Genomic DNA, 14,677 nt, shown 5'->3' with positions numbered 1-14,677 from the left:
CAACGGCGGGACCTCCGTACACCGACGCGTGCCCCCTCCCTTGCACAACTGCGCGGCCACGTGCTCGCAGCGCTGCACGCTCAGCGTTGCACACTCGCAGCGCCGCACATCCGAACTCGAACCTCGTCCTCCCCCTCTCCCCCCCCTGCTGTGGGGCGGTGCGGGGCGGTAGGGGCGGTGCGGGGCAGCGCGGGGCCGGGCCATCTCCGCGGCCGCCCCAGGTGCACCCCCGCCCCGCGCCGCCCGGGGCCGCCCCGCACCGCCGCACGCAGCCATGGTGAGCGCGTACACCCCCCACCCCCGGCTCCGCACTTCCCTTCATCAGCGCTAATTACCCCCCTCCTCCTCCTCCTCCCTCCCTTCCCTCCGACCTTCCGGGCATCGCGATGAACAGGGAGCACCCGTGGGTGCGGGGGGGTCCCCGGCCGTGCGGGTACCGGAGGGTGGAGGCGGGGGGGGTGGGGGGGTGAACGGGGCGGGCGGCGCCGCGATGGCGGCGAAATGGCGGCGGTCTCGCCCCGAGGGCGCGGTGAGGGGCTGCCCCCCCGCCGCCCACCCATCCTCGGTTCCGGATTCACGCGCGGGGTGGGGGCGGCGGTGCGACGGGGGGGGGAGGGAGGGTGAAGGGCTGTGCGGCCGAGCCCCGCGTGGGCTCTGCGCTGTGCGGGGCGGGGGGAGAAGCTCCGCGCAGGGCACGGCGGCGGTTGTGCGGGGCGGCCCCGCGGGAGCGGTGCGGCGCTTCCCCGGAGCCTTGCCGGGCTCCGCGCCCCGAGGGGGGTCCCGGGGATGAGCGCTGCCTTCCGCCGCTCAGCGCCGCGCTCCCACCGCCCCGCAGATGTCCACCTACAAGCGGGCCACGTTGGACGACGAAGACCCCCTGGACTCCATCAGTGAAGGCGATGGGTACCCCAACGGGTTCCAGGTAGGGGCTGGTTTGGGGGGGAAAAGGGCAAGATTGGGGTCCTTGCAGCGGGAGGCCGCGTTCCCCTGGCTGGTTGAGACCCCCCCCCACAGGACAAAGTCCGGTGCCGCCGCTCTGCACTCTCTGCCCTTTGCTCCTGTCCCCGCTGGCACCAGTGGGGCTGCGCCTCTGGGCCGTGGGGCATCGCGTGGAACATCCATCCCCTGGGGGATCCATGCTGCAGGGCATCCATCCCATGGGGTATCCATCCATCACGGGGTAACCATCCACTGGGACATCATCCGTCATGCGGGGTACCCATCCTGAGGGACATCCATCCCATGGGGTGTGCATCCCACAGGACATGCATCCCATGGGGTATTCATCCCATGGGACATCCATCTCTTGAGGTGTCCATCTCATGGGGCGCACATCCCGTGGGACGTCCACCTCATGGGGTCAGGTCCATCTCAGCCATCCCCTCAGAGCTGCAGACCCCTCCTGGCCCAGCAGGGTGGGCAGTTACCGCGGGACAGAACTTTGTCCCCACATAAAGAGGATTTTAGGCTAATTCCTTCCTGAGCAGCGGGAAGGCAGCTTAATGAGGGCAGCCGGCAGCAGGAAAAGAGCTCTGGCAGGGAGAGGTTTGGCGCTGGAGCTGCGCTCCTGGCACAGTCCCTTCCACCTCACTCACAGCAGCATTTCCATCCCAACATCAGTGCTTCTGTCCCCACACCGTCACATCGCCCACCCTTCCTGGGGCTGTTGTGCACAACGGGAGGATCCCGTTCCGACACTCCTGTCCCCACCCTGCCCGGTGCCAGGATCACTGTGGTGACGGTGGCCGTGGGGTGGCACGAGGTGGCAGGTGATCCCGCAGCCACGGACGCGCTCTCCCCGTTCCCTTTCCTGCCATTGTGCCGCCCTTCCTGGCGGCTTTCTGGAAGGCAGCTGTGGCTTTTCCCAGGCTGGGTTGCTCCCGCTGCCTGTCTGGGGGCTGCTCGGCGCTGCGGGGTTTGTTAAGGGGGAGGATGGCGGATGTGCCTGTGGGGTTTTCCCTTCGTGCTGCCGACGGCGAAACGGCGCTGCTTTTCCCGCAGGTGAATTTCTCCAGGAGCAGCGCAGGGTGCTGGGCTCAGCGCAGCCGCACCGAGAAGCAGCTGGTGGCGGTGGTGGCCGTGTTGGCTGCTGTGCTGGGAGCGTGCCTGCTGGGGCTCGTCCTGCAGTACCGAGCCCGTGAGTCCTGCGCTGTGACCTGACCCGTCAGGGGGGGGCTGGGGGGCGGGAGGGGATTGTGGGTGGCAGGATGGGGTATGGGGGGAAGGTTGGAGTGCTCACCTCGGGGTGAGATTCCTGCGTACTTGCAGCTTATGGGATGCTCAGGCACAATATGGGCACCCCAGGGCAAGATTCTCTGATGGGATGGGATCTTTCACCCCAGAGAGTGAGGGTGGAGCACAGCATGGGATAATTGGGTACAAGACAAAGTGCTCAGCTCCAGCACCCCAGGGCAAGGTGCTTTGGCAGAGGGCTCACCTGCATCCCTAGCACCAGGGTGGGATGTTTGGCGCTGTACAGGATGCTTGGGCATAGAGAAAGACTTCTGGCTGCACCCCTTGCAGGCCCTTGGGTAGGCCTGGAACCAGGCAGACTGCTTGGGTACGGGATGGGATACTCTCTCTCTCTGTCACCGAGGGTGGGATGTTTAGGTGCAGGATGGGGTCCCTGCCCATGTGCCTTGTGGTGGGGTGGGATGCTCATGCATGGGGATGCTTGTCCACATCATGGACAGAATGGATAGAATGCTGGGTGAGCAGTGGGTGCCCTCTGGTGCAGCTGGGGGCTCCTTGTGCTGAGCTCGCGATCTCTCCACCAGGGCCGCCTGCCGTGTGCCTGTCGGAGGCCTGCATCTCTGTCACCAGCTCCATCCTCAGCTCCCTGGACCGCACAGTGAACCCCTGCGAGGACTTCTTCAGCTACGCCTGCGGGGGCTGGGTCAAGGCCAACCCCCTCCCTGATGGCCACTCGCGCTGGGGCACCTTCAACAACCTCTGGGAGCACAACCAGGCTGTCATGAAGCACCTGCTGGGTGAGCACGGGGCTCTCTTTGGCAGCTCTTTGCAGTGGGGCTGCTCCCAGTGCGGCTGTTGTGGGGCTGGGCCCTGGGCACTGCCTTTGCATGCAAACACTGCAGCACAGCGGCTTATCCAGGGGATGTTTTGTTCAAGATCTGAGCAAACAAGTGCCCCTTATCAGCACTTTCCTCTGCGCCAGGCGCTGGGGTGCTTATCTGGGAGCAGAGCTGCCTTTTGGGGACGGCTCTGTCCCTGCTCTTCCCGCAGCAATCTGAAGGCAGTGGGCTGGGCCCCCGGCCAGTGGCTGTGCTCGGCATTTCCTTGCATTCCTTGGAGCCGAGGGACCCAGCAAACAAACTCATGCAGCTGGGGAGCCAGAGGTGCAGGCTGTGTTGTGAGGAGAGGAAAAACCTCGAGGAAGCAGGGCTTTAGGGAAAGAAAATAAAAGATAGTTTTGGAGGTGGAGAAGAAAAATGGGTTTATTGTTCTTCCTTGTAGAAATAAATAACGCAGCCTGGGGAGCAAGCTGGGGCTGCCAGCACAGGGGCAAGGGCAGCGCGGGGGGCTGGGATGCTGGGAACGGCAGAGCGCTGGAAAAATACTTGTTGTTTTTCTTTCTTTATCTCTGTCTTACAAAGAACTGGAGAGGGGGCAGGGGCAGGGCTAGGGCTGTGGGATGTCCCAGGGGCACACGGAGTGATCTGTAGTGTTCTTCTGGAGCTGTTGTCTAAGCTAAGGTTGAGCACTCGGCAGAGGGTCAGGGGCTCTGCAGCCCCCCACCACTGCTGCCTGCCCCCACAAGCCGCCCTGGGTGCATCTTGCAGAGAACACTACGGCCAATGTGTCGAGCGAGGCAGAGCGCAAGGCACAGCGCTACTACCAGGCCTGCATGAATGAGAGCAAGATCGAGGAGCTGCGCGCTGCACCACTGATGGAGCTCATCGCCAAGGTGCGTCCTTCCTGCGGGCACGAAGAGCTGCCCTGTGTTCTTCCAGGTCCTGGTCACACATCCCCACACTGCTGTGCCTGACTGAGTGTCTCTCCTCAGCTGGGAGGATGGAACATCACCGGGCCCTGGGCCGGGGGGGACAACTTCAACGTGACTCTGCGGGAGGTGACGGCGCATTACCGCGTCTCACCATTCTTCTCCGTCTATGTCAGCGCCGACTCCAAGAACTCCAACAGCAATGTCATCCAGGTGGACCAGTCAGGGCTGGGGCTGCCGTCACGGGACTACTACCTGAACAAGACAGAGAATGAGAAGGTCAGGGTGGTGGGGGGGTTGGAAGAATAGGAACGACTGGGGGAGTTAGGTTGGTTGGAAGGGTTAGAAGAGTTGGAAGGGTTTGGAGAGATGGAAGGGTTGGGAGGGTTGGAAAGTCTGGAAGGGTTGGGAGGGCTGGGAGAGTTGGGAGGGTTGGAAGGGCTGGATGGGGTGGGAGGGTTGGGGTTGTTGGGCGCCCTGGTCACACTGAGCTATGGGTGACACTTCGTCCCCTCACAGGTGCTTGCTGGGTACCTGAACTACATGGTGCAGCTGGGCATGTTTCTGGGCGGCACTGATGAGGAGTCAACACGGCAGCAAATGCAGCAGATCTTGGAGTTTGAGACAGCACTGGCCAACATCACCATCCCGCAGGAGAAGCACCGGGATGAGGAGGTCATCTACCACAAGATGACAGCTGGAGAGCTGAAGGTAGGAGCACGGTGTTGCTGCAGCCCTGCCTGGAGCAGGGCTGGTGGAGGGGTGATGCAGCTCCTCCAGGGAAGGCCAACACCAGCCCTGACTGGGAAGTACTTGTGCAATAGCTTGGCCTGTTCTCCCACCTCAGCCCACTCCTCCCAGACTCCAGAGTGCTGCTGGGACTGGCAGCCATCCCAATGAGGCGCAGACACCCTCCTGGCTGCGCTGCCCTGCAGACGTCAGCCCAGCTACCTCCCCTTGTCCCCAAAGGGCCATCATGTGACTCCCCCCCACCCCACTGTCAGCATTTTCACACCCGCCCAGCTTTCTTTTCCTTTGTGGGAGGAAATTGTTTAGTCCCCTTCAACCTTTGGAGGATGCTGCTTCTATGGGAAATGGTTTCTTCAAAATCAGCCAAATCCATCAAGCAGAGCTGATGTAACGGCCACCAGCTTGGGAAGAGGCTACCATTGCTGATAGCTCTTAAGTCCATAGCAGCAGCATGGCTTTTACAGGATCTGGCACCAGCTGTGGACTGGATGCCCTTCCTCTCTACGGTCTTCTATCCCGTGGAACTCAATGAGTCAGAGCCCGTCGTGGTCTATGCCAAGGAGTACCTGGAGCAGGTCTCTGACCTCATCCTGGCCACAGATAAATGGTGAGAGCCCCCCACCTGCATGGAGAGGTGCCTGGTGTACATCCTGCTCCCTGCTCACTGCCTCTTGCCACAGCCTCCTCAACAACTACATGATCTGGAACCTGGTGCGTAAAACCAGCCCCTTCCTCGACCAGCGCTTCCAGGATGCTGAGGAGAAGTTCATGGAAGTGATGTATGGGACGAAGAAGGTGGGTACCGATGCCTCCAAGTAACTGCATTCCTACAAAACAGTCATGGCGTTTTTTAGCAAAGTCCCCATCACGTTGCACCCAAGGATGGACATGGGGTGGGTTCTGGGGTCATAGCTCTGGTTGGTGATGGTGATCTCGTGGTGTGAAGGCTGGGGAGCCGTGGCCATGCTGTGCTTCCACTCATGGCCGCCTGTTGCCCTTGCAGACCTGCCTGCCACGCTGGAAGTTCTGCATCAGTGACACGGACAACAACCTGGGCTTTGCCCTGGGGGCCACGTTTGTCAAGGCTACCTTCGCGGAGGACAGCAAGCAGGTGGTGCGTCCCTACTACCCCACAGGCAGTGTGAGGCCCTGATGCTGGGAAAGCTGCCCATTGTGTTATCCCAGCCTTCTTCCCCTCTGTGCAAAGGGTTGTGTGTCAGTCCTTGGACTTACTCGAATGGGAAGCCAGCTCTCCAGGCCAAAATGCGCTGCTTTCTTTTGTCTAGGCAGAGGAAATGATTGCAGAGATTAAAACAGCCTTCGAGGAAAGTCTGGAGACCCTGGAGTGGATGGATGAGGAGACGAGGAAGTCAGCCAAAGAGAAGGTAAGGTGCTGGCGGCAGCAGCAGGGAGACCAGCCCATCCTCCCACCTGGCACCAAAAGCACCTCCATCCTTGTCACCCCAGGCGGATGCCATCTACAACATGATAGGCTACCCAAAGTTCATCCTGGACCCCAAGGAGCTGGACAAAGTCTTTAACGATGTGAGTTGCTCTGATAGATGATATCCCCTGGGTCTCCCATTCCAGGATGTGCAGGGTGTGTGTACCCATGGCCACAGCCTTGGGTCAGCCTTGACCCCACATCCAAAGGGTCTTGCTGTGCCCTTGGACCCTCTCTGGAGACTTCCCAGATTGCTGCAGCTGGTTCTGGGATGGCCGGGCCTCTTGGGATCCCTGCCCAGACACCGAGGAGCTGGTTTCCGTAATGGTGATTCATGGTCTTCCTGGGGTTCTGCAGATGTTGGAGGGGAGGAGAAATGAGATTCAGCTGGCTCCAGAGGCTCAGATGAGACCATGCGGGGAGGAGTGGTGCTCACAGTGGTGCTCAGTGGTGCTCGTCACATGCTGCTCACACCTTGCTCTTTTGCAGTACGATGCCGTGTCTGACCTCTACTTTGAGAACGTCATGCAGTTTTACAACTTCTCAGCCAGGGTCACAGCTTACCAGCTTCGGAAACCGCCAAACCGGGACCAGTAAGTCCTCTTTGCTGCTTGGCATGGCCACGCTCTGCTTCTCTGTTGTGGCCGCTGGAAGTATCTCCTCACTCACAGTATCTCCTCACTCGCTGCAGCACTGGAATTTGGTCTTCCCCTGAATGCTCCTGCTGGGCTGTGCTGGTTCTGGGAAATGAAAGCTGGGCTGCCATTTCTGTGCTGTGATAAACGCGTGCAGCTGGAGCAGAGCGCAGCGATGCTTTGTGCTGCCACATCCTTGTCCCTGCAGGTGGAGCATGACGCCTCCAACAGTCAATGCGTACTACTCTCCCACCAAGAACGAGATCGTCTTCCCTGCCGGCATCCTCCAGGCCCCCTTTTACACCCGCGCCTCTCCCAAGTGAGATCCTGGGGAAAGGAAGGGAGGGCAGCAACCCCTAATTTCCTTCTTTGCCAGAAGTCAGTGCCGAACTGTGTGGCTGGCGTAGCAGTGGCTGCTCTCTGAATCTTGGTGTCGCCGTCCCACAGGTCGCTGAACTTCGGTGGTATTGGTGTGGTGGTGGGCCATGAGCTGACACATGCCTTTGATGACCAAGGTATGGCCAGGGCTGGGTGGGCAGAATGCTGGTGGGGCGGCCAGCAGGGTGACAAAGGACCCGATGTGTTTTTGGCAGGCCGGGAATATGACAAGGATGGCAACCTGCGTCCCTGGTGGAAGAACTCATCAGTGGAGGCCTTCAAGAGGCAGACGGCATGCATGGTGGAGCAGTACAGCAACTACACCATCAACGGGGAGGCTGTCAATGGCAAGCACACCCTCGGGGAGAACATCGCTGACAACGGGGGGCTCAAGGCTGCCTACCGGGTAGGGCTGTGGGGCTGGGGACAGCTGGGCACGCTGCAGTTGGGTCTGTGCTGTTCCCTGAGCCCATCACGCTCCTCAACCTCCAGGCATATCAAAACTGGCTGAAAAAGCATGGGGAGGAGGAGACTCTCCCGACCCTTGGCCTCACCAACCACCAGCTCTTCTTTGTTGGCTTCGCGCAGGTAGGCAGTGAGGATGGTTGTGTGGGTTTTTGGGGTTCCACCCATCCGTGGCTTTCCTTCCATCCATGGAAGTGTGTGCCCAGATGGTTTTGGGAGAGCATGACATCAAGGCTGAGGTCTCTAGAAATGCCCCAGAGAACGAGATCAGGGAGGTGCTGGTTAAAGAGCAAGCCAGGCTTGGCAAGAGTGGGGTCCTGCAGCTGCAGACATCGGCACTCTTGTTCTCTCTCACAGGTGTGGTGCTCGGTTCGCACACCAGAGAGCTCACACGAAGGGCTCATCACTGACCCGCACAGCCCCTCGCGCTTCCGCGTCATCGGCACCGTCTCCAACTCCTGGGAGTTTGCAGAGCATTTCAGCTGCCCTTTGGGCTCCCCAATGAACCCCCCCAAAAAGTGCGAGGTCTGGTGATGGGTGGGTGCTGGGATCCGGCTGCGCCGTCCTCTGCCAGTGGCCGAATTTCCCCATCCCTTTGAGAGTGGTCCCTCAGACCACTTAGTGCAGCGAGCTGCCCAGCTCTCACCGGAGCAGCATCCCCGGTATCATACGAGCTCCGATCGATCCACTGTGAAAACTTCCCTTCCCCTCACTCATTTGTGAAATGACTTCAATGTGGGGAGGTTTCTGTCCCACATGCTGGGGCAGTGCCACGTATTTACACACGCAGAGCTAAGCCTGGTCCTAACAGGAGCCCTAACCCTGAGCCCGGCACTGTCCTCTGAGGCCATAAAGGGAATGCCACGGCGCCGGCAGGTTGGGCTGTGTGTCTGAATACAGCCGGCACAGCCTCCTCAATCCAAAGATGCGCACACGAGGATGGTAAATATTTTAAGATATATTTTGGGGTGGGCAGCGGGGAAATATATATATATATTTTTTTCATGCGTTTTGGAATACACTGGAAAAGTTCAGGGAAAAGACATTTTAAAGCTTTTTTTTTTTTTTTTTTTTTTTTTTTTAATGCAAAGGATTAGTATATTTATTATTGGTTTTTTTTATACTCAGTGCAGCTGTAAACACAGCGCCCTGTGGTGACAGTTCCCAGCTGGGGAGTCCAGATGGGCTGCGGCCAGCTGGCCCCACAGCCTATGGATCTCCAGGAGGGACTGTCCTCGGAGGATGCTGATGGGGACAGTGGGGACAGGGCCCGGGGATGGAGTTGTAGAACCCTGTTAGGAGCTGGATCGCAGGAGGGCTCCGCTGGGATGCTGCAGCTCCTGGGGTTAGCTTTCATTTCTGAGTGCAAAGGGAAAAGTCGATGTGCCAAAGCTGTAAGCGAGGTGGGGGTGCTGGCGGTGAAGCTCCTGGGCACGGCTTCTGCTTGTCCCAGGTTTGCAGAGCACAATGACTGCACCCTGCAGTGCCTGTCCCTGCAGGAGAGGGGAGCCCAGGAAGCAGCATGGAGAGAGCAGCCGCAGGAGTGGCCCTGCATCCCTCCCATCCCCATAACAGGAGGTTGCTTGCAGCACCCCAGCCCAGTATTGCTCCAGACAAGTGCAAGCAGTGCTTGCTGCCGCTTTGCTTGCTGCTGCTCCCCTGTGCACAGTCCATGCTCCATCCCAGCAGGGCCGGTGCAAAGCTGGCAGGGCGCAAAGCTGGCAGGGTGGGCACAGCATCCTCCGGGGCTTTTTAATACTGCAGTCTAGAAGAGAAACCACTGACAGTAGCTCAGGTGCCACATGTTGCCTCGCAGCACCTCTAGACAGAAAGCAAAGACGTAGAGGGATTTTTAATATTTATATATAAAAGGGACATGGGGGGATTTTTGTTTTGTTTTTGTATCTATTTTTTCACCCTACACGTGGAGCTTATAACTGAAATAAATACTTTTTACTGGGTCTGCAGGTGCCTGTGACTTTTTAATATGTATTTATTTTTTACTTGCTGGTAGCAGGGAGTTATCTTGCATCCCACCTGCGCTTTTTTCCCATTTTCACTGTGTTTTCTGTGTTTCCCTTCCTGCTCTGGACAGGAACATAGAGGCAGACGTGCTGTTGGTTCACAGGCCCTTCTTGTTTTCCTGCAGAGCTGGAGGCCAGCTGAGCTCTGCTGGAAATGGTGGCACGGACCCGCAGAGGGCGGTGGAGCCGAGGCAATGCCATGCGCTGCGACCAGCAGGATGGAGCAGAAATGCTTTGGGCCTGGATCATAGATGCAGCCCCAGCTGCTGCCTGCTTAAAACGTGGCAAAACGCAGCGAGCTCCACAGTATCTCCACACATGTCCAGAGTGAGCTTTATTCGGTGTACAGCTCACTTGTGTCTGCTGCCTGTTTGCATGGAGCAGACAGCCCAGCACAGGAGGGGCTGTGAGGGCGAGCAGCAGCTTGCACCAGGTTCCTCATCCCACTGCGGCTGTTCGCCCATCTTGGGGCTGGCGCAGCCCAGGGTTGACTCAGCCGCTCGTGTGCTGCTGCCCGCTGTGGGCCTGCCCGCTTCTGGGTGGTATTGGTTTTGTTTTGCATCAGCTGCGCCCTGTGGGGCTGAGCTCGGGCAAAAGGGGGAACTGGTGTAGAGCCTGGCAGGAAAACAGCCCTTCCACTAATACCCTAATTTCCACTGGTTTCCCAAGGCTTACACTTTCTTTTGAAACAGAATGGCCTGGGTTGAAAAGGACCACAACGATCATCTCGTTCCAACCCCCTGCTGTGTGCAGGGTCATCAACCAGCAGCCCAGGCTGCCCAGAGCCACATCCAGCCTGGCCTTGAATGCCTGCAGGGATGGGGCGTCCACAGCCTCCTTGGGCAACCTGCTCCTTTTCGGTAGCTCTGGCTCGCTGCGGTTGGCAAAGCAGCACAGAAGTGTCGGTGGGGCTGCAGACCCGTTGGCGGTGCCCAGGTGCTCATCCAGCAGCACAACACGTAGGACCAAAAGCTCAGTGGAGGCGGAGGGAGGGCACGGATCCACACTGCACTTGCAGAGGCTCGCCAAGCCTGCGGGTTCCATTGGCCGACCCATCGTGCGTGGGGTCGCGTCCAACAGAAGCGGCAAAGCGAGGCACCATCAGGCAGAGCTGAGCGCTGTGCAGGGCTGGCACAGCTCGGGACACAGCGTGGTGCAAACGCTCCCATTGGTGGCGGTGCTGCTTTTGTTTTTCGTTCTAAACAGGCACAAAGATGTCATGTATCTAAAGACGCCTGAGCTCTTTCACAGCTGTGTTTACAGGCGGCTCTTTCTGTAGCACACGGGGAGCCATCGATGTCAGTTTGCAATCAGTGTTCGTTTCCTCCCGCACCGAGGGCTGTTCCAGGAGCACCGTCGCGCTCGGAGGGCGGTCGATGCACACTAACACCGCACGGCCCGCACAGCCGTGCCGCCGAATGACCGCAGCCGATCCTTCACAAGAGCCTGAACGAGGCCGGGCAGCGGCGATGGCGGCGGGGCGGAAGAGCGGAGGATCCCCCGCTGCCGCGCCCCGCACAGCCGGGCGGTACCGAAGTGTCTCCGGAGCCGCTCGGCCGCCGAGTCGCTCCCCGAGCGGCTCCGAAGAGCCCCGAGCGCAGCCCGGCTGAGCTGGAATATCTCCTCCGAGCCGCCCGAAGCTTCCCGAACTCCCCCGCGTCCGGAGAGAGCCGAAGTTTCCCGAGAGCGAGGGGTCACGGGAGGCGCCGGGCCGAGCCGGGGGGGGGGGAGGGGCGGGAAGGGGAGCGAGGCGCGTGCGCCCGCGAAAGGTCTCCGGAAGAAGCCGAGGTTTCCCGAGCGCTCCTCGCCGGCGAGCGGCTCCGGAAAGAGCCGAAGGTTGCCGAGCGCCGGCGGGCCGAGCGGCTCCGGAGCGGCCCGAAGGCGCCCGAGCGTCCGTCCTGCCGGACTGCTGGAGGCGGCCGCAGCGCCATGTTTGATGCTCCGCTACTTCAGTGAGGAAAATCCGCCGGCATCGCCCGAGAGCCGCCACCGCGAAGGGCGCCGCCGCCCCCGGGGAGGGGCACCGAGACCCCCCGCCGCCAGCGGCCCATGAGCATCGCGGCCTGAGCCGCCCCCCCTCCCCCCTCCCCGCCGGCCCCGCGCCGTCCCCTCCCCGCGCCGAACCCTCGGGAGCCGCGTTGTCACGGAGACCGGCGCCGGTGCCGGCCCGCCGCGCTGCCCCGGCCGCCGTCCCGGCCCCCGGCCCGCTGCCCGCTCCCGCGGCCCGGCTCCCCCCCGGCCCCGGCCCCGCTCCCCTCCGGGGGGTGGTGGCTCCGCTCGGCGATGAGTTTACCGCAGAAGGCGGCTTTGAAACCCGGCGCGGCGGCGGCGGCGGCAGCGGGGCCCGGCCCCGGGAGTGGGGCGACGGCTGCGGCGGCGGGGCCGCCTCCCCCCCCGGCTCCCCCTCACCCGACGGCGGCGCCCGCGCCTCACCCCGCCATCAGGGCCCTGCCGCCCGCGGCGCCCCAGCAGTATCCTTTGCCCCGGGAGGAGAGGTGGGGGGTGGGGGGTACCGGCGCTGCCCTCCGCTCGGCGGGTGGGGGGGCGGGGAGCGGGCCCGGTGGGCCGCGGGGTGTATGTGTGTGTGTTGGGGGAGGGGGGTGCACCTGCTGGGGGTGGGGGGGGCCGACCCCGGGGTTGGGGCTCTGTATCTGTGTATAGGGGGGCCCTGTGTGTGTGTGTGTGTGTGTGTGTGTGTGTGTTGTTCCTCCCCTTCCCCTCCCCACCCCCCCCGGTGAACTTTTAGTTGGAAGATGCTCTGCAGGTAAGTGCTGTGCTATGTTGTGTTGTGCTGGGGGCACAGCCCTGCTGCCTGCTTGGGGCTGTGCCGTGGGATGCCCCTACACCCGTGACACTGGTGGGGGAGAAGCTGTGTTGTAACTTGCCGTGAAGAGGCTGAGGCCCTTCCTGGGGGTGTGAGGGGCTTCGGAGAAAGCCTGTGTGGTCAGCAGCGCTTCGGGTCTCTGCTCCGTCAGCCCCCACTGCCCCAAAGCTGGGGGATCGCTGTAGTGCTTGAGCGTGGTTTGGGCCTCTGTGCACGCCTGCTGCTGGTGGGGTGACTTCTATCAGAGCGTGGAGCCGTGGGATGTGTTTGCTCAGCGTGTTCCGTGCGTGGAAGCGTTCCATTGCTCTCACTTTCAGTTTTGAGGTAGGAAAGCAGAGCCTTGCTGTGATCGGTTCAGATCCATTGTTTTGATGAGCTTCCGGCCGGGCCTGACCACAAATAACACTGCTGAAGTCACGGGGCTGCTGGCGCTATGGAGTGTTTGGGTCAGGTGAGAGCTGGGAAGGAGTGAGGCTGTGCTGGAGGGCTGTGCTCTGCTCCCAGCGTGCTGCTGGGATCCCGATGTGGGCTTTCATAGGGAAAGCAGTGCGGAACTGCTGTCACTGCCAGCAGCGGCATTTGGTGAGTGAAGGCGCTGCTGTGGGAGCTGCTCAGTTTGGGTGCAGGCATTATGGCTGCTCTGGAGGGGCCCTCCCAGCACGGTGGGTGCTGCTGGGTGCCTGGGACTGGGAGCGCACTGCTTTCCCAAAGCACACTCCTCTATTCATCACCCAAAGAGCTGCGAGGGGTTTGGATGCTTCCCTGAGCTTGGTGGTGGTCTGTCATGGGCAGGGCAGGAGAACACTGCCTCGCAAAGAGCTGCTAGGGGTTTGGATGCTTCCCTGAGCTTGGTGGTGGTCTGTCATGGGCAGGGCAGGAGAACACTGCCTTGGAGTGAGCTTTGTCAGTGATGTGTGTGGGGGGGGTGGAAGCCTGGTTTCCCTCCGAGGTCTGTGGGTAGCAGTGTGGGGGGAAGGTGCGTCCCCAGAGTGAGAAGCACAGGGAGTGGAGAAGTGCTGGGTGGACAGAAGGCAGTGCTGTAGGTGGGATGGCTGTAGCACTCCTGAACTTCTGGACTGGTAAGCTGCCCTTGTCAGACACTGAGCTGGTGCCTTCTCATTCAGCCACATCCTGCTCTGAAAGTTGAGCACTTCCAGGTGGTAAACAAAAGCTGTTGCCTTTTTATCAGCACTGCTCCAAAGTGAGGCTTTGGGAGCATAGTTCACTGGAGCTTTACTGAAGTTTAGAGGGTCATCTGACTTCAGCCTTATTTTTAGCTCCGTTTGGTTTTGGGCTTTTTTTTTTGCTGCTTTGGTGCCACTGTTGAGGCAGAATTACCCATGGCAGATGAACTGGAGATGCAGTTCTGTACAGCTCACGTCTGGGACCTGCTTGTCTGTGTGGGGGCTGTTGGCTGATAGGAGCCATTGTGCCACCACAGATGAAGGTTACGTGTCGGTAGGTAGATAGATGGAGGTGCTGGCTCAGGCTTTTTAAACTACAGCTCTTTGCACGTGGTGAACTTTGTGTTTTTGGAAGCATGTGGTTTCAGCGTCACATGGAATTAAAGGGCTGTATATATGACTGGAAAAGCAGAACTGGGGGGGACAAAGCCATGCAAGAAAGAGGTTTTCTTGCTTTGTGTGCATTTGTAGGAAGTGAGTAATGAGCGGGAAGAAAAACTTGGGGGGGATGAGGTTTTCAAAAGAGATTTCTTGAAGGAAAGCAAAGCTGGAGGGTGACAGACATGGAGAAGAGCGATGTTCTGTCAGGAGGTCTGTTGTTACATGCTGGATGGGAAGTCAGCGGGGCTGCTGCAAGACAAGACTCTGCTTTGAAATACTGCTGTAGCACCGTGGCCTCAAGAAATGCAATTGTCTATGTAGGAGTAAGTTAGGCCGGCATCATGGCTTTAGTGGTGGCCAGGCCTGGCTGCAGGCAGGAGCAGTGCCCAAGGCTGTTGGTGTGAGCCCTGGCGCCCTGGCCCTGTATGGGACGGATGGGTGGGTCTGTATTGCTGTGAAATGACGCTTTGGGGATGCTTTTATCAAACATCACCTTAGATCTGCCCATTTTTGCTTGGCTGTCAGGCTGTCCCTGAGGAGCAGGTTTGTGTGCATGTTGTTGTGCAGCAAGGCTTCCTCCATAAAGCGTGGCACCAAGGAGGTGCGCTGTGGGCTGTCTGCTCCCTGCAGC

At 60.2% G+C, this 14,677-nt stretch overlaps 2 protein-coding genes across 18 annotated transcripts in view; both read left to right on the top strand.

The window, feature by feature from the left end:
• The first annotated feature begins 160 nt into the window (after positions 1-160).
• On the top strand, positions 161-9,594 carry ECE1 (endothelin converting enzyme 1). Of its 6 annotated transcripts, none has more exons than XM_072354331.1 (18): positions 161-277; positions 836-922; positions 2,002-2,137; positions 2,778-2,990; positions 3,801-3,925; positions 4,025-4,240; positions 4,481-4,672; positions 5,176-5,318; positions 5,392-5,506; positions 5,715-5,825; positions 5,998-6,096; positions 6,179-6,256; positions 6,645-6,748; positions 6,999-7,109; positions 7,238-7,305; positions 7,384-7,574; positions 7,661-7,756; positions 7,991-9,594. In XM_072354331.1, the coding sequence occupies exons 1-18, from the start codon at positions 275-277 to the stop codon at positions 8,165-8,167; spliced, it is 2,265 nt and encodes a 754-aa protein (XP_072210432.1). In that variant the 5' UTR covers positions 161-274; the 3' UTR covers positions 8,168-9,594. The 6 variants fall into 6 exon arrangements, with proteins under 6 accessions (XP_072210432.1, XP_072210431.1, XP_072210434.1 ...); XM_072354330.1 differs by lacking the exon at positions 161-277 and adding an exon at positions 309-407; XM_072354333.1 differs by lacking the exon at positions 161-277 and adding an exon at positions 310-403.
• A 2,269-nt stretch (positions 9,595-11,863) lies between these two features.
• The window catches only part of EIF4G3 (eukaryotic translation initiation factor 4 gamma 3), a 90,705-nt gene continuing 87,891 nt past the window's right edge, over positions 11,864-14,677 (top strand). For 9 of the 12 annotated variants that reach the window (XM_072354076.1, XM_072354068.1, XM_072354075.1 and 6 more), the window contains exon 1: positions 11,865-12,128. In XM_072354076.1, the coding sequence (XP_072210177.1) occupies positions 11,941-12,128 (188 nt within the window). In that variant the 5' untranslated portion in view covers positions 11,865-11,940. Of the gene's footprint in view, positions 12,129-14,677 lie in introns of all 12 variants that reach the window. The other 3 variants (XM_072354077.1, XM_072354072.1, XM_072354067.1) reach the window with 2 other exon arrangements.

Source organism: Excalfactoria chinensis, chromosome 20 (assembly GCF_039878825.1).
Source record: "Excalfactoria chinensis isolate bCotChi1 chromosome 20, bCotChi1.hap2, whole genome shotgun sequence".
NCBI lineage: Eukaryota > Metazoa > Chordata > Aves > Galliformes > Phasianidae > Excalfactoria > Excalfactoria chinensis.
The sequence above is the reverse complement of the archived record's forward strand: the minus strand, read 5'-3'. Positions and strand labels throughout refer to the sequence as shown.

Bases quoted from the DNA above. Each gene is read 5' to 3' on its own strand.
- ECE1 (XM_072354327.1), top strand. From the start codon at position 502: ATGGCGGCGGTCTCGCCCCGAGGGCGCGGTGAGGGGCTGCCCCCCCGC. The intron at 6,257-6,644 runs GTGAGTTGCTCT...GCTCTTTTGCAG, and splicing joins TGGACAAAGTCTTTAACGAT to TACGATGCCGTGTCTGACCT. The intron at 7,575-7,660 runs GTAGGGCTGTGG...CTCAACCTCCAG, and splicing joins GGCTCAAGGCTGCCTACCGG to GCATATCAAAACTGGCTGAA.